This window comes from Bos grunniens, chromosome 11 (assembly GCF_055505025.1).
Source record: "Bos grunniens cultivar Pamir isolate PY7600 chromosome 11, Bosgru_T2T1.0, whole genome shotgun sequence".
Classification (NCBI taxonomy): Eukaryota; Metazoa; Chordata; class Mammalia; order Artiodactyla; family Bovidae; genus Bos; species Bos grunniens.
Genome location: NC_141175.1, coordinates 79142143 through 79167983, shown reverse-complemented (window position 1 = coordinate 79167983; position 25841 = coordinate 79142143). Strand labels below are relative to the sequence as shown.

At 48.0% G+C, this 25841-nt stretch overlaps 1 protein-coding gene across 6 annotated transcripts in view; it reads left to right on the top strand.

Annotated features, from left to right (window-relative positions):
• The window catches only part of PRKCE (protein kinase C epsilon), a 547240-nt gene that overhangs the window by 508147 nt on the left and 13252 nt on the right, over nucleotides 1–25841 (top strand). For all 6 annotated transcript variants that reach the window (XM_086327131.1, XM_086327130.1, XM_086327132.1 and 3 more), the window contains 3 exons: nucleotides 577–715; nucleotides 6797–6985; nucleotides 10494–10640. In XM_086327131.1, the coding sequence (XP_086183257.1) occupies nucleotides 577–715; nucleotides 6797–6985; nucleotides 10494–10640 (475 nt within the window). The remainder of the gene's footprint in view (nucleotides 1–576; nucleotides 716–6796; nucleotides 6986–10493; nucleotides 10641–25841) is intronic.

Here is a 25841-nt window from a genome sequence, read left to right as displayed (position 1 = left end):
GTCTCCTCATCGCCTTTTGCATCTATCATGCTGGCCCTCCCCTCCCTCTCACCTTTTCTCTTCATGTTCTGTCCTTTCTCTTGAGAGTCAGTTTCCTGGAAGCCCTCCCTACCTACACCAGCCATCAGTGATCTCCCCACTGAAAACAATAACTCACATAGTGCCTTGTAAAGTAGCACTTGGTTCTTACGTGTTTTATCTGCTTCCCTGGCTCCAGTATGTCATTCTTGTCCTTCCAGCTGATTCCTATGACTAACACATGATCTGAATAACACAAATTTCCACATATAGTAGGGCTTCAATGAATAGCTGCTGACTTTTTTAAACCAAAGAGGGTTTAGACATTCCTGAGGTTACAGAAATTCCTCCCTCATGTTGGAGTAAATGGGGTCATCTTTGGGGGGGTGGCCATGTGGGTGAGAGCCCTGGACTGTGGTCGGTTTTTGGCAGGTAAAGCCTCCTTGAAGACTTCCCTTTCTGTAGCAGATTTCCCTGAGATGTGCGTATCTCTCCAACTAGAAAGGTCATATTGGGATAAGTGAAGCATTAATCATGTGGTTCTGCCCTGTCTTATAGGGATTTGAAACTGGACAATATCCTTTTGGATGCAGAAGGTCATTGCAAGCTGGCTGACTTTGGGATGTGCAAGGAAGGGATTCTGAATGGTGTGACGACCACCACTTTCTGCGGGACACCCGACTACATCGCTCCCGAGGTAAGACCATGAAGATAAGGGGCTACATCCTCCCACTGCCAGTGCTGAGGCCTGAGTTCATCCTCATGTGTTGGGGTCATCTAGCAGTGCTGGGTGAAGGCTCTGGAAAACCAGGATGAATTCCAGGGAGGAGGGAAAAAAGGAAAGGTAAAAGGCATATCAATTTCTCCATAAGGAAGTGGTGGTGATGAGGAGAGAACGGTGAACTGAGAATAACAGGCCTTTCCCTGAAGCTAGCCAGGCCCTCACTGAGCATCCCATCTCATCCCAGTCCAGAAGCATCACGAAGCTAGGACCAAGCAATGTTTGTTGACTTGTATTATTGTTTTTACTTTTCTTAAGGTAGTACTGGGTTTTATTTTTTAATTATTTATTTTTGTTGGCTGTCCTGGATCTTGGTGGCTGCACAGGCTTTTCTGTAGTTGCAGGGAGCAGGGGCTCTCTCTGGCTGTGATGTGTGCCCCTCATTGTGATGGCTTCCTCATCACAGAGCACAGGTTCTAGGGCACGTGAGCTCCAGTAGTTGCAGTTCCTGGGCTCTAGAGCACAGGCTCAGTAGTTGTGGCACATAAGCTTAGTTGCTTCATGGCATGTGGGATCCTCCCCAGTCAGGGATTTAACCTGTGTCTCCTGCATTTATAGGAGGATTCTTTACCACTGATCCACCAGGAAAGTTCTATTTTCACTTTTTAGTAACCAGAGCAAAGGAGCACCATTGATAAAGGCGGAGTTTAGCTATACAGCTTCAATTGCCTACAGTAAAACCAAAAATTAGCTGCCGTTTCTAATGTATCCTGGATTCTGCATACCAGGCACACAAGGTTGATCAGGAAGAGGAGCGCATATGAGCCTCGTTTTAATGGAGATCAGAGATGTTCACTGTGAGCCTCACCAATGGGTTGCCTTTTATGAAAGTTGCTTAGATATCTTGTTCATCATAATATGTTTTCTTTGCTCTGAGTTTTCTCCAGGTCAGTCTGCCCAGACTGAGAGATACCTGGTGTGGAATGATTCAGATTTAAGACATGGTCTGTCACAGGTATTTAATAAAAATGGTCTCAAGGGTTCTGAAACATGTGAGGTAAGAAGGAAGTACTAGTCCCCTTAAGCATTGTCCATGGTGAGTAGGAGTTAGCACAGCCAGATTTCATTTCCTTCCAGTGGGCACTGTTCGAGCACCTGCTAGACAGAAAGTGGTGTGAGGATGAAGAATGACTGAGACCCTGGTGGCTCTCCTAAAAGGCCTTTGTGTCTCGAGAGAGTGACAGCTAGTTCAGCAGAATAAACAGGTACACAAGATGGTAACCTCAGGACTCAGGGAAGGTTTCTTAGGGCACCTGGTGGATGAATTGAGTTGCAGAGAGTCAGCAGGATTTCCTTTGGTGGGGTGCAGTTGTGGAGGTGGGGAGGGGTGGGCATTCCCGAAAACAACAGGAAGCGTTGGGTGGGTGTGGGGTAGGGGAGGAGATTCTGTGTCCCTGGGCTCTGAATCCTTTAAGGCAGAGACTTTGTTTCTAATCTCTGGCACACAAATCAGTCTCTTAGTAATGGTTTGTTGAATGAATAAATAAATAAATAGGAACTTGTAATACTCCAACATGAGCAAAGCCTGGAGGATGAGAACATTCTTGGCCTTTTTTAGAAAGGAAGATGGTATGGCCAGAACAGAGGATTTCTTAGTGCTCTTAGTAATGAGCAAGATTAGGAAAAAGGACCAAGGAAAGGGGCCTTTATTCTATAGGATCTGTGGATCCACGGAAGTTTTCCCAGTGGAGGGAGGGGCATCATCAGACCTGTCCCAGAAAGAAGACAGGCAACAGGAATGTATATCAGAAGCTAGAGGGCCAGAGAAGATTGGTTGAGGGTTTTTACAGCCCAGATAAGACACAGGGAGGCCTGAGGAGGTCCGCAGAGTGAGGATGGTAATAGGTAAAGTCTCACTGGAACTTCTATCTTCTAAAAGAGTAGAGATTTCAGACTGCCTCTACTAGTAAGTTCTTTTAGTGGAAACATTAGGAGTTTAACCTTCAAGGAGAAATGGAAAGCAAGGGCTCTCAGTTGAGACCTGTTTTTCCACCACCTTCCTCATTCACTCTTTGTCATCAGAATGGTTGGTACTAGGCCCTCCGTGAATTGATGTCAGAGTCAAAGGCTTGACTGCTTAGTGTAGTAGTCAAGGACCCAGCCCAAGACAAACATTCACTTTATGATGAACAGAACACCCACACGACTTTGATGAAAGGCAACCCGTTGGCAAAACTCACAATGGATAGCTGTGGTTTCTGTTTTATCGTGGGACCCAGACACTGAGCCTTCTCGCTCTGCGCTGTGTCTACTATGCAGCACCACCACTCTGTGTGAAATGCCAAGTGATTCCTGGCCCTACTGTAGGCAAATTATAGCTGATGAGGGTATTGCTACCTTTATCAAAGGGTCACTGAGAAGGTTAAATGAAATTATGCCACTAAGGCATTTAGCCCAGTGCCCAGACCACAGTAAGTATTGGGTCAACAGTGGCTCCATCACAGTCATCATGGTTGTTGGGTCATGCAGTGGGGTGGGCAAAGCACAGTACTAAGAGTTGAGAATCCAGGCTGGACTTAACCACTAAAGCCCCCATGTGACCTTCACCAAGTCACAAAATATTTTTGACCCTCAGATTCTTCATCTTTCAAGTGGGAATGATAATTCCTGCCCTAGCCGCCTCATCAAGCGTTTTGAGAATCTAATGCGATTAGAGCATGGAAATGCTTCAGAAAGCATAAGCCTATATCCAAATAGGAGGGGTTGTGAGATGCCTGGCTAACCCTGAAACCAGAGACACCTTCTGAGGCACTGACTGTACCCTGAGGCTTCTCTTTCCACCACATGCCCCTGGCTGACCTCCATGACAACCCCTCCCCTATCTCCTCACCTGCTCCCCAGACAATGGTGGCCAGCCCTGGGAAGTGCCTGGCGTCATTAGGCCCAATGCCTGTTCTTCTCCCCCAGCTCTGACCCATCTAGGGGTTGGCTGCCATGCCAGGTACCCTCCCATGGCATGTGAAGACTTGCCTTCTCACCAGCTCCATCCATGACAAGGTGATTGGAAGCAGATAATTAGGGTCAAACCTGAGGAGGATTTTATCAAAGATGCCACCCCAAACTGGAAGCCTCGGGAGGCGCCTGGGGAAAGGTGGGCAGTGCAGCTCTGGTGGTTTCCTTAGCACCATCCTGTCTGAGCACACACGGGGTCACCTGGAAGCTACCTCCCCACCACACCCAGCTGTACCTGCCCTGCCCTGAGGTTAGCGGGTAGCTACCTTAGCACCAGGGTCCCCAGAGCCCAGGAGAGAAGGGAGCATGCCCTGGAAGACACACACAGTGGTCATACCTGGCAGCCAGTCTCCCTGAGTGTTGCAAACAGGCTAGTCACGAGTAGATCCAGAAAACTGCTAAAGCCCCTATCCTCTGGTGGCTTATGGATGCCCTGGGGAGACAGTTGACCATGAAAAAAAAAAAATAGCTAAAATCATGATAGTATGTGGAAAGTGCCTGTCAAATCTTAAGGCCAGAGGTCTTAGGGTGCCAGAGGTCTTAGGGTGCCAGAGACTAGGAGAAAGGTTGGAGAAATCCAGGAAATCTTTTTGGAGGAAAGCTTTTGGTGATAACCATGACCTTGAAGGTGGTACCACAGTGAGCCAGGCTGGGGCTCTGGGTCTTTCAAGGTTGAGGGAGGCTCAGACTTTGGCTTTGGCACCGAGCAGCTTTACTGGCTTCTCAGTGGAGCCTATATCTTTGACCTTTCAGATACCATGTACTGACTACTGGACTAAGACATCAAAGGTCCTAACCAAGCAGATTACCAGCCCCAAATAATTTAAAGTTGGCTGCATTTGCTCACGTTCCTTTTCATTCTAAGTTCTAAAGAGTCCTAAAATGTGCATTTTTTTTTTTTTACTGTTGTCAAAATGCTTCTCCCACCTTTTGATTTAATCCCAAGCAGTCTGCAACCTTAAGAAGGGCATTTTGAGCAGACCTCAGACCAGATACCTGAGTTCAACCTCGTCTTCTGTCTGGTAATCTGAGAACTGAGCTGGAGCTTCATTCTGAAATAGGTGACCTGAGAAGTTAGCTGCCTGGGGTGACCCGCAGGCTGGATGACCATTGCCATTTGGGGAGGTGTCTTTAGAATACACCCCTTTGACGATGTGCACTCCAGTCGTGCTCCTCCTCCCTTCACTTTTTGGAATTCTTTATAGAATGATAGCACTGAGAGCAATCAGAGATGACCTCTCACCTGCCCCGCTGTCTCTGGGCAGCACCTCGCCTGGTCCTACTGACTGATAAGAAGAAAATATCACTGTGGAGTGGGAACATCACTTCCTTAGCAGTGGGGACAACCCAGCATTCTTTCTGCTCTGACCTGCTACATACTATACACACATGGAGATGAAACCTTGTAGAAGTAAGATTAGATTTAGTACCACCTTGCAATTATATAGAGCTTTGTATTTGCAGTAGGCTTTCGGAATCTTCTATCTTAATTAATCTTGTGAGGTTAAGCTGAGGATCTGAGCCTCATATGATAAATGAGGAAGTCAACTGTCTGGCTTGAGATCACCCAGAAATGTAATGCCAAACTTGGGGTGAAATTAGGTACCTCCTGGTTTATCTTCTATCTCTAGCACCTGGCCAGCACTGCAGAAAAATTAGGAGGGGGAATTCACTTGCTTTCCCAAAAGTTCTGCAGCTTCTCGACTCAGAGTTCCTCTCCTGCACTGACATTCTGATTCTGTTTGTAAAACTTGAGTCCTCACACACCATTCTGCAGGAAGCTGATGTCAGCGTGTCTTCAGCATCATGTGCTAAGTGCATGTAACCTGAGCGAGTCTGACTCCATATACTTGGAGGAAGAGGCAGGGAGAACATAGATAAGAGAAGTGGCAAATCCTTATTTGGAGGATTTGTCAAAGAAAAATGCAAAGACAAAATGCACCAGACAACCAGGATTTGATTTGAGCTCTTGGAATAGGGAGAATTTTATGGAATGCCTGAAATAAAAACAAGGGAGTCCACTCAATATGCAAGGATCACTGACAAAACAAACCCACGTGTTAAGCTAATTAAAATCTATACCTCTTTGGTTTTCTCAGTGTGAAACTAACAAGCAATAAGTGAAATAATATGGTAAGAAATTGATGGAGTTTATTATATGTTTGAGCACAAAATTGTGAGCTAATTATAATGAATATACCACAAAGCAGATTAGTGTCATGTTTAACAATATTTAGTAATGGATAAAACAAACTTTGAACTTAGTCAAATCTGAAGTAAGATTGGAATGAGTGCATAAATCTGGCTTTATTTCCTGCAAGTCACTTAATTAAAAGTTTAATTTTTTCACCAGTAAATTAGGAAAAAGAAAATAATCTATGTAAAAGCTGTTATAAAGGTAAAATAGCACTCAATCACTTTTTTAAGGGGTTCTGGGGCTTTATAAAGGAAGGAAAATGATTTGTCAGAAGGCCTTAGGAGAGTCATGAAGAATAATAGAAATGGGTCTTTTCTCAGAATATGCAAGAGCATAGTGGTCCTTTATGATTAGAACACAAATGGGTGGGGAGATTTATTAACTGTAGTTTCTTTTCCAAGAGCCCAGGGCTCCGTGAATTCAGCGTTGTCACTATCTAGAGAGGACTGAGGTTCTGATCACCCTTTTTTATTGAGGGGAGACCTAAATTTGCTGCACTCACTCACTGTGATTTTAGTGTCGAGAATATGCACAATTTTTTCACCTGGCCCTCCATGCAAGTCAGGAACTTCATCTGGTACTCAAGCAAAGAAGCTGTAATTTGTTCCCACTGGAAAGCAGACTGTGGGTGTTGACTCTGGAAACCTGGCCCCTACGCTGTGCCTCCCAAACTCAATTTTCACTCAACTAGCTGATTTAGAACCCAAATTTTTATAAGGCAGCCCTACTCTATGGAAGAACAAGCTGGAAATAGAAACCCAGGTCTTCGCAAGGCCACTTGTGGTGCAGGCGTGGCCTCGGGGAGGCAGCCTGCAGAGGGGCCCTGATGTTGCCCATCTCCCAAACAGATCCTGCAGGAGCTGGAGTACGGCCCTTCAGTGGACTGGTGGGCCCTGGGGGTACTGATGTACGAGATGATGGCCGGGCAGCCCCCCTTCGAGGCTGACAACGAGGACGATTTGTTTGAGTCCATCCTCCATGACGACGTGCTCTACCCGGTCTGGCTCAGCAAGGAGGCGGTCAGCATCCTGAAAGCTGTGAGTCATCGGCCCTTGCCCTCTTTCTGCTCCCCAGCCTTCCCCCTGCCCCCACCCCTTTCCCCATCCCACCTCTGCCCAACAGAAGGGGTGGAGGGCAGTCACCACTGGGACTTCAGGTGTACTACAGGGGCTGCTGTTGAGAAATCGAGCCCAGGGCAGATTGCTCTTCTTGTGGTCAAGGGGCACCACATCTGCATTCCCAGAGGAAAGCTCTGTGCACTTGTGTATCCTCCAGAGCTGCAGAGGGGGAGAACCAACCCCGGTGGTGCTGGGGTCACCCCTACTGCTCACATTCTGGGGGTAGTACCCCCTTTCCTGATCTGCCACACATGCCTGTCTACCTCTGGGGCTTGCAACGGGAAAGAGAGAAAGGTAGGGAAGGGGAGACGCTGTACACCTGTGTCGACAACAGCGACACTGATCAGAAAAGATGTGTCCTCTCAAGATCCCTGTGACCACAATGGACTCAGATGTAATAGACTTTCCCACGCCGCAAAATAGTCCCTTACAGATGATAATGCTTAGTACTTGCTCAGTACAACCATGGCTACAACATTGAGATACTTGTACTATGGCAAGTAAATGAAGTTATCTGTCCCCCTGGGAATGCTCAGGGAGGTGAGGTGCAGGGAATGTAAATAGACCAGTTTACCTGGGGAGGGTCACCCCACTGGGTTGAGGCCATGACAGCCCAGGAACCCTGACTTCTGTTCCTGGCTCCTCTCACCCATCAGAACACCCCAAAGTTCAGAGTCAGCATGCCACAGCGCCAAAATTGGCCATATCAAAATACCTGCTCTATCATGGTTTATTTTTCTTGTTTTCCAAGTCAAGTCCCAATATTTACCTAATTGTATATATACAGAAATATTACATCACTATCATAAATGGAAAATCAGTATCACTTACATAATTTATTAACATAAATCATCCTATAAAAATAGTAAAAAGGCCTAAAATCATTTCACAGGTGTCTGGAGGGGACTCGTACCATGTTTTGGAAAATGCTACATCAGAACATGTTGCTTCTTTCTGCAGTTCATTGTTTCCTTCCTCTTCCCTTCTTTCTCTCATCTTCCTTCCTTCCCTGCCTCCCACATCTATTTCTCTTCCTCTCCCTCCCTCCAATTCCTTGATCAATGAACAACTGTCTGTTGAGTGCTTTCCTATGTGCATTGCGCAGTGTTTTCCTCTAGCATTGTGCTAGACGCTGCGTGAGTGTAACAGCCATCATTCTTGCCTTGTGGAGCCTGTGATCCAGCAGGAGAAGGTGGGGAATAAGTTAAAAAACACATCCATAGGTGGTCACAATTGGGCTACGAGCAGTGAAGGAAGCAAAGAGAATATGTTCACTCACTCATTTATTCCACACCTATTTATTGGGCACTTGGATGTGCCAGACACTATGCCAGGCGCTGGCAAAAGAAGACCCTGTAGCACCTGAGGCAGCTAGGATGCCCCCAGCAGAGCTGATCACTCACCCTGGGCCCTGGACACCAACCTGACACACCTTCCAGTGAGCACCCCGCCGGTACCCTAGATGGGCCGTTTCATTATGAATGATCAGAGCAGAGGTCTTCACCTAGGGATGACTTTGCCCTTTCCCCTCCCGGCCCCCCACACTTCCATCATCCCCCAGAGACATCTGGCAATGTCTGGAGATATTTTAGTTGTCTCAACTTGGAGGGGAGGGGTGCTATTGGCATCTAGTGGGTGAAGCCAGAGATGCAACTAAACACCCTGCACTGTGCAGCTAAGAAGTATCCAGTCCAACTGTCATCAGCACAGAGGAAACGTCAACCTGCAGAGGTTGAGAAGAAGGAGGTTGTGCCTGTGTCAGCTGGTTGGTGAGGGCGAAATATCTGGGAAAAGACGAGACTCTGGCTCGGGGTCAGCTTCCTGAGACGCTAAAACCTGTGTGTTTATCCATGGCCCTGATACTTCCCCTCCCAGAAGTGGGAGGACAGGAAGAGCTGAGGAAGCAAGGAGAAGTCTTCTACTCCCTTGGCCTTGGAACACTTCACTTCCTCACATTGTCGCTTGATTCTAGGGCCAGGCCAGGTTTTCCATGACTCTGGCCACTGAGCCGTGTCTCTTGAGGGCTGCTGCCTACGTGCAGAACTCTCCAGAAGCCTTTGCACCATAGAGGTATGCAGTGCACCACCTGTGCAACAGTGAGCAGCGGTCCTGCTTCCTCCCTTTCCCAGCCCTGTGCCCCGAGGGCCAGCCTTCAACCCGCGGTTCTCTCATCTCAATGTACTGAGTGCATCCTGGGAGCCAGGCACTGAGCCATCCGGCCCAGCATCCGCTGGGAAGATAGGACTGATGCCTATATCACAGAGCTCACCATGGAGAAAAAAGTTTAGACAAATTATAATTTAAATAAATGAGAAGCATCTACCCAGCACCCCTCCACCCTCTTATCTCTGCCCAGGTAAGATTCTTTGGTTTCAGCAGTGCCAGGCAGGAGTCAGTAGGAAGTTCTTGCTACCCAGAAAACCCTCCCTTGCTGAAGCCTGAAATGCCATCATTATAGACTTATCCTATACTTTGTGCTCTTCAGGTCCTTTGTTTAACCTCTCAGTCTTCACCGCATGAGACATAACCTCAGCCTCTGACACACACACAGACACACACCACTACCTTTATTTTGGTTGGCTGTCAGGAATGTTTCCACCTACCAGCACTGAGTTTTTTTCAAGGTTATATTTTTATACATCTGCTCAATTAAATTCACATTTGCCATCAGGACTGACTCATTTAGTAGCAATAGTAATTTCACTTGGATGTGTGAGTTCACAAGACACCAGCCAAAAAGTACAAAACACACCAATGTGGTTTTTACAGACAAGCATTGAGAAGCAAAAGCCTTTCTTTTTCTTGTTTTTTATCTGTTAATCTATGTTGGGTTTTGTGCTAGCAATTACAAATTCAAATAAAAAATTTTTTTTTAGTAGGAGGGCCTACATTCAGGAAAAGGAAAAGGGAGGAAGTGCCTTTGAAAACTGACCTTAACATGAATATCTGGTCTTCTTTCCTTACCTCCAAAAGGGCTGTTGACCTCTTAGTATGAGGTTGTCAGACTTCAGTCTCCCTGATGAGAAGAGTTAAGAATCTGAGGGGAAATCAGAGGGTTAGAAAAAGTCTAAGTTCCTAATCTTGACTTGATACCTCGCTGGCTGTTTGACTTTGGCCAAGGTAATTAACTTCTCTGAGCCTCAACTACCTCACTTGTAAAGTAGGGATCGTGTTAGTCCCTCAGAAGGCTGCATTGCATGGAATGAGTCAGTCTATGCATATGACATGTGTGGAGCGGTGGCCGGTGGATAGTTAGTCCTACTTAAGGATGAAAGAGTACCCTGAGGGGCCAAGCTCCTGAAAGCACAGAAAGTGGGCTTGGGAGGTGACGCCAAAGATTCTGCCTTGGCTGAGCTCCACCTTCCCCTCAGTGCCTGTGCCTGCCAGGCCTCTGTTCCTGATTCTCTCTCTGTCTTCATCCCCCCAGTTCATGACCAAGAACCCCCACAAGCGCCTGGGCTGCGTGGCGGCGCAGAACGGTGAGGATGCCATCAAGCAACACCCATTCTTCAAGGAGATCGACTGGCTGCTCCTGGAGCAGAAGAAGATCAAGCCGCCTTTCAAACCTCGCATTGTAAGTAGGCCTGTAGCTTGTACACACTGAGGGTGGATCTGGCATCCGTGCACAGAGATGAGGGTCTGGGCACATTTCACAACCAAGATGACAAGGGCAGAAGGTTGCCAAGAGACACCCTAAAAGAATTTCGTTGACCTTGGGGGTTTACTGTCAAAGATACATAACCAATAGCTGTAACCAAGATGATGACTTACATGGGACACAGAGGAACCTTTTATACTTTAATCAAATTTTATTTATCTTGACCAAAATTGTGGGCAATACTGATTTTCTATGTGTGGTAGAGATACAAAGTTTCTTTATAAATAAACATTTTTTTAATGAGTCCATTTAAAGAAAAATATTAACTCAGTGATAGTCGCAGTCACTGTTTGGAGCTAGCACAGAGCCTGAGGCTGAGACTCAGAGGTGGACATTTGAAGAGGACTGTCCCCAGAGCGGCCCGTGGAGCCCAGCTCTGTGAGATGCCATTTCTTTAGACCTCGTCTCTGCCTTCTTTGACCCACTCTCCCTTCTGCCTTCTCTCCAGCCTCAGCACACACTTCTTCCAGGTCGTTTCGCCTGTTGTGACCATGCCAGTCAGAGGAAGGTGCAATCATTGAGTTTGAAGCTCAGAGGTTAGAAAGAGGAATAGGCCTGTCTAGTCCAAGCTTGACTCAGACAGCAGAGACCACGTTGTGGCAGTGACCTGCCTCTAGAAGGAAAAAGGGTCAGAGGTGCTTTCCTTAAAGTTAGAGAGTGGGTGCGTGTAAGCATGCGTGTGCATGTGCGTGTACACATATCCATGTGTGTGTGTGTAAGGGGAAACTCTTAGTTCTCTTGCATCCTAGCCTCATGAAGCAATCATTTAGATGAAACTTTGGGTAACCAGCTGGCTGGTGTCCTGGGAGTGAAAAGGGGCTGTGTAAGGAAGTTACAGGGCAGAGCCCTGACTCCTTCTCCATCACTTCCATTTATAAAAAAGACCCTCCTGTGCCTTGGGAATCATCAGAGAGGAAATCCACTATATTCCAGGAGGTTTTCTGGGGGGCATTGGTTGACAGTGCAGGGATCTTAGAAATATTTCACGTTGGGGGTAAGATTCAGCTGAAGGATGTGATCCAGGCCTCAGCCAGACAAGAGCATGCAGGTGGAAGGTCCCTGGACATAGTCCCATCACCATTCTTTGTTTGCTTCCTTCTCGAGTTTTTATGATTTTCTCTGGCTGACACACAGCTTGGAACAGGCTAAGTTCAGGTGTACCTTCTTTCTTTGTTAACATCACCCACAGCTCTGGGGCCTGCTGTTCTAAGCCTGTGATGTGAGCTTGGAACAGGGCTTATGGCACATGCCAACCTGCCTAAAGGCTGGCCCCACCCCATCCCTAGGGTCTCTGCAGGTGGTCTTTTAGGACAAGATGAACTGACAAGTTTCTCCAGACAAAATGAGGCGTTCAGGAGACCAGAGGCCAGGCAGAGGAGGAGAAACTTATTTTAGGTTTAATCTAAGTTGATCAAACCCAAAGAAAATTGGGAAGTAGACCTGAGTAAGGAATCTAGGCCCAACAAAGAGGAGCCCAGGATGAGCACAGGGCCCAGTCAAACAGTGCAGGTCTGCAGAATGACTTAAACTGCAGTCTAGAGGCCAGGTCAACAGAAGGACTTGATGCTAGGCTTGCAAAGGGGCAGGGCTGGAGGAGCAGCCCCTCCTGGGGGTGCAGGCTGGCAGCAACAAGCCCCAGGGGACCATCATCAGCAAGGGGTGTGAAAGGAACGGGGGTCTGGCTGGGGCAAAGGCAGGCAGGGAATCTTTGCAGAGAGCCCACGGGGAAGCACGGAATTCAGGAAGCTCTTTGTGGTAAAAGGCACAAGGAAGCTTTAAAGGATGAATTCATGAAGCAGAATCTTTCTCTGGAGTGGTCTGGTGGCCAACTCGCTCGGATCCAGTGGAGGCAATTGCTCTGAGATGGCCAAAGAAGCCCCAAGGAGTGCTGGTCTCCAGGAGCTCTTCCCAAAGCCCCAGCAGTTCCTGGGGCTTCCACCCTCCAGTCTGAACTCTGAGCACAGTGAAAGTGCACACCTGAGAGCAGGGACACTTGGAGCAGTCCCTGGCTTCCCCAGAGAGAGGTGAGGGCAGGAAGGACAGATGTGCAGTTTCTATGGCCCACAGGATGGGCAAGGATACAGACGGGTGGGGTGGGGGGGCATGAACCAGAAGGCTGAGCTGTAGCCTTCTGCTAGCTGTAGCCCTGGCCCTGGCAAGGGGTGTGGGTGCTGGGTGCTCCTGTGGACAGGGGGTGACGGCTCCCCAGGAATCAGCAGTAGAAGTCCATCCTGGGTCAGGGGTTCTTTCTATCCACATAGAATGCAAGAGCTCAGTGCTTCCTTTCCCTGGGCCTTTCGACAGCCCCAACCTGGACCAGAGGGCAGGACTCTGCTTGCTTCCTTCACTGAAGGGCTCAAGTAGGCTTCTGGGGGCCATCCAGGAGCTCCCACCAAGTTCACAACTGTTTAGCATTCCTAAAGACTGAGTCATCATTGCCTTGGAAATGATCCTCTGGGCACGTTCCTGCTCGCCCCTCACAGGCTTCCAGAGTCACTCTCAACACTGTTGGGGGTCAGGAGAGAGGGCATTTATTTGGTTGGTTTGAATTCAGTTTGAAGGAAGAAATTAGAACATCATCTGAAGGAAGGATAAAAAAGGAAACTTATATTATATGAGAGGTATTTCTGGTCACGTTTGGAGCTGAGTGATATTGATCCTTACTAAGTTCTCAGCTATAGGGCAGTCAAGATATATTCAAGTTATTTAGATCTCTGATCACAATTACATCCTTGTGACAAGAGATTTCTCTCCAGAGAAATATTAAAAACAGGAAAGAACAGTCTTCATCTAATTAGCATGTTGAAAAGGTGTCCCAAATCTGTACCTTGATTGAAAACTCTTCTCTGAAAAATGTTAATGGCATCATCCTGAGTCATCTGTGGGCTATGTGTAATAGAAACAAGTTTTAAGTTGAATTAAAGCCCACTGCGATGACGGATATACTGTATCTCATCTCTGAAAGCCCTAGTTGGACCAGTGTGGAAACTCACACAGGTGTTTATAAGCCATCACCCGCTCTAACCATCCCAGGATTCTCCCTGGGGGTGTGGAGGCCTGCCTGGCTCAGATGCCAGCAGTGAGCAGGGCTCTGTGTTCCAAAATCTGCGTCAGTATAAGCCACAGACAGCCACACATGAGAAGTCATTGGGGAGACCCTGGGAAGCTGAAGTGTGTCCCCATAGATGTCATCTTTTGCTCATGGGACAGGGAGTTCCAACACAAGACAAGCTCTCCTTGGGCTTCAGGTGTCACATAAATTAAGGACACACCAGATGCCTTCCAAGGAGAACCACGGAAGAATGGTTTTGACAGAGAGAGGAAGAAAAACTGGATTGACACTGGGAAGAAGTAGCCAAGGTGGCAGATCACAAGCAGCGAAGGACAGTGTGAGTTTCTTAGATCTTAGGAACAAACTCCAAGTCAAAGGGAAAAAGCCACTGTGAGAAGGGAGGGGGCAAGTCTGTGATCAAGCATCTCCAGCTATGCACCTTGGAGGTGGCCTAGCGAAGACACTGGGCACATTGTGTTCCAGAAGCAAGGAAAGCTATGTACGGACTCCCCACCTCATCAGGCTGAAGATCTCCAGGGTGTTCAGTCAAGGGCCTGGGGCTCCAGAGAGAACTCCAGGGCTCCTCTGTTCTGGGCTTGCTCTACTTGCTCCCTGCCCATGCCCTGCTGATGTCACACCAGGATGCCACCAGTCCCCAGGAGCCTGCTGAAGAGCTGCTTTCCACTGCTGTGCTGGCCCTACTGAATCTGAGCCCCCTGGGCAGTTGGCAGTGGCGAGGTGGGGCGGGGCAGGCATCCTGCCTGTCTGATTCAGGAAGGACTTGGTTTTGCCTGGTAGTGGGTGCTGGGGGAACAGACCTGGGGAGGTCCTGTCTTCCAGTCTAGGAGTTATGCAGTGACAAAGCGTGGCGGCCTGTGTTCCAGGGTTCCTAACCATCCCCACTGCCCCACACAGAGGCCCTACACACGGGTGGGCGCAGCAAACTGCACTCTGCCCATGCTGGCTCAGCTGGAGGCTGGGGTCCCCAGGTCACCCGCACAAGGGCTGAGGATATGGCAGGAGAGCAGCTTCCGGAACTGGTTTCCATCCCCTCCATAGGAAGCCTCGCCCCTCTAAAGATATCACCGAGGAGATTGTCCAGATTCGTAGCTGGAATTTGGCCTCTGGTCAGGTTCCATCACAGACTTCGATTGGCTGCTATTCCCTCCAGGCCTTTGCCTTCCTGAGATGTTTGCTGAGCTGAGATTTCTGCTCCCTGGCGCCTGAACCTCCCTGTCTAAACCCTGCCCTGACTCACCAGCTGTCAGTATTTCCTGGGTTTCCTCCCTTCAGGTTTTCACCCCTTTGCGCTAACCCCACCCTAGGACATTTTTCAGTGGCCTTTGCTTCTGCGTGGAGCCTTCCTTCTCCTCTTTCCTCCCAACTATCTTATCTTGTATATCCTCCCTCCTCCACTTTCCTTTTTATGCTCCTCCCGTCCACCCTTTCTCCACTCCCATACTCTACTGATGTTGTACAAGCGATGTGCCATTAACACCGAACTGGAGACTTGGTGCCATCATGCACTCAAATCAGTTTTTCTGATTAGAAAGCTTCTGGTTGGAAGCAGGCGGCTTGCTTCCAACCACGGGCATACAGCAGTGGGTGGGTGGGGGAATAGAAAAGCCAGCAAAGCTGGATCTGTGACCTTTGATGCTGGAAAAACTCTCCAATATGGAATTCACCATCTGTCTTACTGGGGATTTGGTTCCAAGACAGTGGCATCATTTGCTGCCACTAAAAGCAGCCTTTTAGCTTTTGTGTTCCTAGTGGGCTTGCCTTCCTTGGGGACCGTAGGGGCCAGAAGTGATGTGTTTGGTGTGATTGGAGGGCATCACCTGACCTTGTAGATCTTGGAGGTATTTTGCTCACTCCTAGCACTCCTCCTGCATACTCCCACCCTGCCCCCCAAAAGCAGGAGGCTCTGAGATTATAGCGCTGAAATGGGGGGGAAGCCAGTGGAGGAGGGAAAGGTCTGCCTTCCCAACATCCCACCTGTCCTCAGTGAAAGCCAAAAACAATGAGGGAAATGCCAGCCAAGTAAACTTCTCTTTGTGTACATGTTCTCTCTTTTCAAGTTTGCTTCAGTGTGAATGTCCCTCTTTAAGGTAAGGCCTCCAGAATGGGGAGTCTCTCCAGGTAGGTGAGCCCTCAGGCCTGGTGACACGGAGGCCCCTTTCAACCTCATGATCTGTTCCATCCAGCCATCCACACTGCATGGCGGGACCCTCAAGGGAGGCCCTTCCTGCATGCTCCTGCATGACCAGGCTGTGCTGAGAGAAAACTGGGAAGTGGGCCTGAGACCCTCACACCCTCACCAACTCAGCGGCCAGAGGAGGAGCCCTGCTGAACAGACAACCCTTTCACTAAAGCCAGCCCACCAGCTGAAGACCTCCTGAAAGCGTGAATCTTGAAGACAGAGCCCTAGAGACCGTGAGAGGCTGTCCTCATCTTCCACATGGCAGGCAGGAGGGGGGCCCAGTCAGTCCCCACAGACATATGAGGACAGCCCACTGGCCTATGTCCATGCCAGAGTGACAACCCTAGCCTCCAAGAAGCTGCAGAGTTCCTCCAAGAGCCAGGATGCTGGCCAGGGCGGAGGGCATGGAAAAAGTCCAGGATCCTGTTTTTGGTAGTTGGCCCAGGTGGTGGCATGGTGCAGTGGACAGGGCACTGGCTGTCACCCCAGAGGGACTTGGCGGGAATAAAATTGCTCTCATAGGATAGCCATATGAACCTAGGAATTCACCTCTAGCCTTCTTGAACCCTGACCTCCTTATCTGTATAATGGGCTTGAGAATACCCGCTCACAGAATTACTACAGGATTAGCTTACAAACCTCAGATGCTTTGCGTACTACAGATTCTCGATAAATTTTAGTTCCTGTCTCTCTCCATTCACTACCCCCAACCCAGCCTGTTATAGCCTTTCTTCCTCTTATCCCAAGATTCCAAGAATCAAGAGTTCAGGATTGCAAGAGGTAGTGTGATATTAATATTTGAAGGCTGAGATGTGGAATCAGATACAACCAGGTTCCGATTGGGGCTGTCAGATCTTGAGAAAGTCATCTCATTTCTCTGAACTTCTGCTGATCCGTGAAACAGGGATGATAAAATCTGCCATACTGGATTGCTGTCAGGAGGGAAAAACCTGGTGATGTGAAGTGGTTAGGACAGTCCTTGATATGCAGGGGGTGCTGGGGCTGGTGCTGATGCTGATGGTGGTGGAGACAGTGGGGCGTCTAAGCTGAGGGAGGCAATTCTGGACCAGATTTCTGATCTACACTGGTGGCGGAGCCAGGCATTCAGATGAAGGGTAACACCTTGTGTGCAGGGGCGCAGCCATCCATCGCAAGCAGAAAGGCATCTAAAGACTGGCAGAGAACACAGTTTAGACTCTGCCGGAGAGCCTCCTGAGGCTTAATGCTGGTGTAGCCACTGGTCTGAGCTGGGGGAGTTCTTAGAAGGAGGAGCCACCCTGGACACCGGTATTCAAGCCCTTTGCCCCTTGGAATATCCCAAGGTTCCCCACCTTTTATTCAGTGGATTTGCCCATGACCTCTACTGTTCCTGCCGTCAGCCAGCCTTTACTGTGCCTTTGCTGAGCACGGCTGTATAACTTTCAGTGTCCCAGCCCTGAAATGGTAGCAGTCACAGCTTCCCAAGTATTTCTAAGCTAAACAGCCTCACTGGGGTGTCTTTGACTCTGCACAGTAAATTTCTCTCAGAGAATTCTGATTGCAGGATCATCCCTGTGTCCAGGGACTGGAGGGCCCATGTATGTATCACTCTGGTCCTTCCAGCCCCCCACCCCAGGGGAAGGCATTTCCATAAGCTCTAAAGTTTTTATTTATGACTTGATAGCTGTTATATGGGGATTCATCTTCGTAGATTCACCAAATTAGTGCACATTGAATTTAATCTCCTTCCACCCCATGAGCACTTAAGATAACACATACGCATCTCATCTGGGAGCATGGGACCTAGTAGGCTGTTCCTGACTGAAGTGGGGAAGGGCAGGAGCGTCAGGGAAGGTTCTCGAGAGTTGCTGGATCTTGGCAGAGAAAGCCAGGAAGGGTTAGGAAGAGAGAGCTACCTAGGAGAAGGCATGACAGGGAAAAGAGAAGGGCAGGATTCAGAGTGGCTCTTCTAGCCAGTGTTTCGTGGGTGTGTGCTTTGTGTCCTGTGGGATGCCCTGGGTGCGGGGAATGTAAACATAGAAGAAAAGAACCCCCTAGGAACATGGAACACTTTCATGTCACCGTGTGACGTAAGGAGCCGAGATGGCAGGAGGAGATACTGAACACGGAATCCCTGAGGGCTACAAAAAGTGAAAACAGTGAAAGAGAAGTCGCTCAGTCATGTCCGACTCTTTGAGACCCCATGGACTGCAGCCTACCACGCTCCTCCGTCCATGGGATTTTCCAGGCAAGAGTACTGGAGTGGGTTGCCATTGCCTTCTTCAGAGGATCTTCCCAATCCAGGGATCGAACCCAGGTCTCCTGCATTGTAGGCAGATGCTTTACCATTTGAGCCACCACAACAGGATAAAATCCAGGATTTAATTTTGGGATCAGAGTCTTGAGGTTTAGAAGACAGCCTCCTCCCCAATCAGGCCTGTGTGGGTCACAGGAGCCACTTCCCACCCACCATCTTGTAGATGGTCCCATCTGGGGTGGCACGTAGGTGGATGAACAGTACCCACCTGCCCATCTCTGCAGACAAGGCTTCAGGTCGTCCTGCAGCCAGGGGTGGAGGCACAGTGGTCAAAGCCTGGGTAACATGCGTCTAAGTAACAGCAGAACATTAAGCTTTTCTCATGGATGGGCTCTGTCTTCCAGCCCTCAAGCTGACATTTGCTAAAACATTATCCTAGGGTTCTGGGGCCTAGCAAACACACATTGGGTTTGTAAAGGTTTCTTAAGTTTGCACATCAGCCTCAGTCTCTTTAAAGTGAGAAGGCCTGGATCACCGACCTGCATCTTTCCAAGCCTGAGTGTTATTTGGGCTCCTCCTTTCTGGGACCTACTCCACCCCTAAAGAAGTTTCCCTGGAGCACAGAGCTTGGGTGTCAGTGGAGTATTTCAGGTGGGTGAGCCCAGCTAGGCATGGAGGAGGGGCCAAAATAATGGGGACAGTGAGATATGATCATTGCCTGGAGCAAGGAGATGGACAGATAAGCCTGGAGTGGGGATTGTCAGCTGAGGTGACCTGGAAAATAAACCAGATCTTGACTGGGCACTTCAGCCACTCCTTCCTCCTCCCCATAAGTAGCTGGCACCTCACTATTGCTGGAAACAACAGGATTGGTGGTCCTCCTAGAGAGACATTACAGATTCAGGCTACAGGTACCCAGGTGCCTGGGATGTGGGTATTCCACCAGATGACTCAAAATACCATCACCCCCAAAGCAGGGGATTCCAGAACTTAGCCCCCGCTGTGTATCACAGGCAGTGAGCTAAACAGAAGTTACTGGACAGGGCTGGGTCCAGGTCCCCACTGTGAGAGTCTGTGAAACCCTGCACAAGACACTGAGTCTCTCTGCTCCTTTCCTTAAAGTGAGGGACTTGCATGGTCCCTACAATTTCTCCCAGCCCCAGCTACTCCATGTAAACATGCTCTATGCAGGCAGGGATGTGTGTGGTTTTTAAATTTTATTATAACCGCATTTACAGAGCCTAAAAGTCACCTGTTTAAACTATCCATTTGATGTGTTTTAACAAATGGATGCACCCATGTAACCACTTGTACATGAATGTATGAACATCTCTGTGTCCGAGCAGTTCCCAGATGCCTTCGCCACCAACAGCCCTCGATCTGCTTTCTGTCTCTGGAGAGGAGACTTCTCTTTGTCCTTGAGTCTCACGTACATGGAGTCATGTTGTATGTACTCTCTTATGTCTGGCTTCTTTCACCCAGCATCAAGTGTGTGAGATTCATATGTTTAACTTTTCATTATGGAAAATTCCAGGCATGCACAAAAGTAGCAAGAAAAGTAGAATCCCCGTGTGCCCATCACCCTACAGAGACGATTAGCAAGCTCTGGGTCAGGTGTTAGGGGAGGAATGTGCTTCCGTTTCTTTCACAGCTGTGTTCTTAGCAAAAACTCCTGGCACAGAGTAGGGATTCAGTATGCCTGTGTGGGATGAATGAATGAAGCTCTAGAAGTGTTTTTTCTGGAGAATGTTTCTCTCCCAGTTCCATCTCTAAATTCTCGTCTCACTTTTTATGGCCTAAGATCTGTTCCAGTGTGCACCTAGGAATTTGGGGTGATAAGATCCTGCATTAGGAAACCTGAAATTTTTGAATGGTAAGAGAAGGTGGGTGACCTCATCTTGACTTGAGAGGCATCTATTAGAGTGTTTACAGTTGCCATTTTAAAGCCAGTAGGCAGAGCCCTAATACCTTCTCTTCCCCCTGGGCCAAGAGAACTTGATCTCCATCCAGGACATCTTCATAAATATGGGGAGAAAAGATGGGTCATTGGAAGATCAGGGTTTTTGCCAGGACCTACTGGAAAGTTTCTTCGTGTACCAAAAAGCATCCCTAGAGTAGCTAAACTCAACAGCTGTCAATGATGACACTGCTTTGAAAAGTAAATGATGAATGAAAAAGGGCTCCACAGTTAGAGGCAGAGCGGGGCTGGCTTTGCCACTGTGTCTGCCCACTTGCAGTGGGAGCAGCCACGGGTCCTGCTGCTGCACGCCCTGCCGCATGGGGCCAGCTCACTGCAGAGCCTGGCCCGGGGGCTCAGGCTCAGGGCAGGCCATGGCAGGTAGCATGCTGTCTCCTCCTCAGAGTTTTTATTCCTGGGTATCGACCTTGTATTTCCTACATGTTTTCAGTTCCAGACACCCTGCTGGGTGCCCCTTTACGCGACTTCTGGATCTTCCCCTCAGTGGGTTGTAAAATCAATTTAGAAGGTTAAGGCAGAAAACATTTTTAATGAAGACTAGGATCGGGTTGACTAGGGTAGGGTACAGTAGAAAAGAACTAAATAGCAAGACTAGAACACAGACTGAATCACGCAGAGTGAAGGTAACGTGTACAAGCTGCGTCTTTACTTGGGGGTGGTGGAGTGAGGTGATGTTCACTAGGTTACACAGAAAATGTATTTCTATTCTTGGTCATAATGAAGAATTTCAAAGGACTGTGCTCCTCTTCACCCTTCATGTCGAAGAAATGACCCCAAAGGGTCTAGTGGGGATGGCAGCCTCATGCACTATGAGCGACTCAGAGCGGAAGGCAATTTTTGCTTATTGGTTGGTTGGTTGGTTGGTTTTTAATGCAGCAACAACACTATTGGTGAGAGCCAGTGACTGCCCACCGGGCTGGGCTCAGAGCCTCAGCCTCTTGCACAGGTGACCACAGTGGTGCCTCTCAGTGGGAGGCAGGACAACACACTCCAGGCACACAGCCTGGAGTCAGAACAGGCTAAACCTAATCCTGGCTCCCCCACCTTGCACACCTTGGGCAAGCTGTGTGCTGGTCTCCAGTGGCCGTTGCGGCAGCACTGTCTCCCCGTAGGGTAGGTGTGAGGTCAAACAAATCAGACAGGTAAGCTTTGTAATACAGCCTAGAGAAGGCTCTGTTGCTGTGCTTTATTATGTTGTCCACATGGAGGGACTCGGCCATGCCAAGCTCTGTGCTGGTGCTGGAAATGCATGACAGACACCCAAGCCAAATGTCCAGCCTGTGGAGGAGACAGTTAACAAATAAGTCATTTCTTAGCCCTGGTTACAAAGAGGGCTGGGAAAGAGGGGCACAGGGGAGGTGTCAGGTATGTGAGGGGGACCAGCCTGGGTTGGACACAATTCCTTGGAAGGGACATTTCTTTCCCACATTAGCAGCTCATAGATCCTTCCTGTTAGCAGCAGAATGGAGGCCTCCTGGGCTCAGGGATGATTTCAAGCCCCTTTGCAGTATTTGAGAGGGAAACAGACACTCCTGTCCTCTCATGTCTGGTCTTGGAGAGGGGCAGGCTCCCCAGTGTGAGAAGAGCTCTCCCTCTGGGCCATCACCTGGGCACTCAGCAGGGTCCACTGCTTGTGAGCCGGGTACCACTAGTGACGGATGGTGTAGGTGTCCCACCATGCCCCGAGACCCTGCCTGCCTCGCCAGGGAGCCAAGATTCTTGGGGCACTTGGAGACACCTCTAGGCCACTGAAAACTCCAATCTGAATCTCGTCAAGGGCCAGTGAGCTCTGTACAGACAATGCAGACATGAGCAGTGTATAACCACATGAGCCAAAATGAATCCTGGCTGAAATGTATGCTCTGTATTTTCACTACCAACTTTTAAAGGCAAGTAGTCACAGCCAACAGTGTGCCCACATGTGGACCTGGGCAAACCTGTGAGGTTGGAAGGCTGTGAGGGTTTCAGGAGGCAGGTGTCAGCACCGCCCCCCAGAATTGCCCAGGAATGTCTCCTTCCCTAAAAGAAATAGAGAAATACTGTGACTGTGGTTCCACCTGGTCTTGCAACAGCCTTGGATACATAGTCTGTGTCGGGACTTTTCCCAGCTGTTTTCATAGGGAGCCTTCACGTGGAGCTCCAAGAGGCCAAGGCAACACCCTATGTTGGAACCTCCGTGGTGCAAGGGCCTAGAGCAAGTGGAGACATTTCCAGTCCTGAAACTGCTTCTCAGGGTTTTCTTCTCTCTGTGGTTCCTCAGAGAGTTATTCCACAGAGAATTTGAGGCCTTGTATGAGGGGAAGCTTTTCAATCTGTGGTTCTTAACTTAGCAGTGAAGTCAGCACCCCTTCCAGAACCTGCTACAATGAACTCCTCCAGGAAAACCCAAATATGCCCATCTACACAACATGCATTACTGTATTTTAGGAGGTTCATGGAAGCCCTGAGGTCCCTTCTCTAGCACAGCAGTCAGCAAACTCTGGCCCACTGGCCAGATCCAACCACTGACTCTTTCTGCACAACCCTCAGACTATGAATGGGCTTTACATTTTTCTTCAGCGGTTGAGGAAGAATGCTGGGTGACACTTGGCCATTATAAGAAGTTCAAATGTCTGTGTCCATAAATAAAGTGTTCCTGGGACGCAGCCACGCCTGGTCACTACTGACACCTCGTCTAGGGCCACTTCTGAGACACACAGCAGAGGCGGGTGGGTGTGACAGAGGCCCCACGGCCCACACAGCCTAAAATAGTCACTAACTGGCCCCTTACAGAAAATCTGCCACTCATGCCCTGGGAGCGGGAACCCAGGTCAAGAAGTCTTGCTTGAAATACCTTACTTTAAATGATTGAGCCATGGAATTTATAGGTAGAAGCAGCTTTGAAAGTCACCTCAACAAACTCCCCACTTGATCAAGGACCACGTTCCCTGCTTCTGTGGGAGCAAGGGGTACAGGGAGTTGTGTCTTGGGGGCCCCTTTCAAGCTTCTGTAGGTTTCCAAACTGGCCCCTGACTTCCAAATAATCTTCAAGTAGTTGTCCCATAATTTTGTTTTAAAAGCACCGTAGCAAGTGTTCCAAGTTTGGTAACAACTTCTTTATAACGGGGATAACTGCCCTTCCCTGTAAAGGAGAGCACAGAGGACTGAGTCTATTGTTGTTCAGTTGCCAAGTCATGTCCACGCTTTGTGACCTCGTGGACTGCAGCACGCGAGGCTTCCCTCTCCTTCACTATCTCCCGGAGTTTGCTCAAATTCGTGTCCATTGTGTTAGTGATGCTATCTAGCCCTCTCATCCTCTGCCACCTTCTTCTCCTTTTTAACTTCAGTCTTTCCTAGCATCAGGGTCTTTTCCAGTGAGTCAACTCTTCACATAAGATGGCCAAAGTATTCGAACTTCAGCATTAGTCTATAGACTGAGTCTATACACCCCTATAAACCCCCAGTTTATAGACAAATTGTAGTTGGCTAAACTCCTTTGATCACTGAGGTATTAGCTAGGTGTGAGGGAGGAAGTTAGTGGTAGCTGATAGGAGTTTCCCATGCAACTCTTCAAATAGAATTTGTAAAAAATGTGGATTTATTTTTTTATAGTCTGGCAAACAATAATGAGAGGGGGAAATGGTTGAATTCCATCGTGCAGTGGGTTTGATAGAATTCAACTGTAGTTGGTTGTTCAGAGTGCCTGATGGTCTGAGAGACTTCGTCCATTAAAAAAATAATAATACATTTATATATTTAAAATCGATACTCAGCAAGGACCTACTGTGTAACACAGGGAACTCTGCTCAATGTTAGGTGGCAGCCTGGATGGGAGAGGAGTTTGGGGGGAGATTGGATACATGTATAAGTATGGCTGAGTTGCTCTGCTGCTCACCTGAAACTATCACAACATTATTACTCGACTATACTCCAATATAAAATAAAAAATTTAAATAAATAAAAAAGTAAAAAATGCATTTAAATAATTTAAATTCACTCAGGAGTGAAGCCACTTTCCCTCAGACAAAGTTTAGATGAGGCTGTGGACCAGATTATGGGGGTAGAGGCATTTGACCTGGCACTTGGGTGGCTCCTCATTTCTGTGTGCCAGCCACAGAGGTCAGCATGCTGCCATGACTGTCTCCAGTGGACCAGAGAATGGCCAGGGACCAAATAGCTTCCCACTTTTAAATGCCATGAAGCTAATCATTTGTGCTTAAAAAGCAAATGGGTCTTGATCTTCTCTTCCCCTAAAAGGTGGAAACAACTTTACTAAATAGAGGTCACAAACTGGAGGACTGTTCAACCCATTCAGCCAGGCTACTCTATTTTTTAATCGACTTAGTTGGCAAAAATTAGGAAATCCAGCATTAAAATGTATCTGGGTCATTTGTTGGGAATTCAGAACCTGGAAAAGGAGGGTCTATGTTCTTGAAGGCAGCGTCAGCGGGTGAGGCATGCACTGCACACCTTCCCCTGTCTCTACAGCTCCCTGTGGACACACACACCCCTGCTCATTACAGAGAACAGGATAGATGATGTCACAGCCAGCAGTGCTGGAAGTAAAATTCATCTTCTTTCTTCCTTTTTGTTTTTCTTATCTCACTTTATTCCAGAAAGTTTAAAGATAGCCCACCAGGATGTATAAAAGCACATACTGTAAATGGAAATGCAGTGAAAATGAGGAAAAACCAACAAGGGTCGGAAGGCAATAAAAGATTCAGGAAGGTCCTTTTGGGTGGGCCACACTTCCGGCTCTTAGCTTTTGAGAGTAGACTGGTGAGTTCTAGTGTTTGGATTATGTAGGAAATGAACGCACGCTGGTTGCCCTAGTAAAACGATGATTATTCTATGACGTGAGATCAAGGATCATCCAAAAAATGATGCTGTTTGTTCTCATCATACTGTTGGATCAATATTGACAAAGAAGCATTACTAATAATTTATATTTACTCTCTGCTGGGTACCGTTCTCATCACTTAAAAGCATTATTTCACTTATCCTTATAACAAGTATATGAGGACTACTAATATCCCCATTTTACGGATGAGGAAATGGAGGCACAAGGGAGACTGCATGATTTACCAAAGACCATAAAGTTTAACATGCATGCTAACTCACTAGGTTATTCTGCCTCTCAGAGGGCAATATCTAAAGAGACTAGTGTGGCTTGCCGGTAGACTCTTATGTGTCCCGATTTTATAAAGAGCAATCAATATAAACTAAGTGAAGAATAGCATGGAATTGAGAAGGAATGCTAGTATATTATGTGACCTTGAGGGGAAGCTGAATCAGAACAGTTAGGCCCCTAAATAGGCTTTCCGACAACAAAGTAGTCTTTTGAAACTAAGAAAAAGAAGAAAGAAAGATCCACTGATCTTTATACAGAGGGGCTTGGCCAGGATGCACATCAGAATCATTCACAGAGCTTAAAAAAAGAAAAACAAAAAAACCAGGTCTGGGCCCCACCCCTGGACATTCCAGTTCACGAGATAGGAGTTGAAACCCAGGTGTCCATAGAGATGCCTGTTTGTTTCTGATGCACCGGCAGGGTGGAGAAAACAAGGACAAATAACAAGGCTGTTATTTTGCTTCTAATTTTTCCCAAAGAGAAATATCTTCATTGTACAAAGATTAGGGCAGAAACCACTGTTAGGTGAACTGAAACCCAT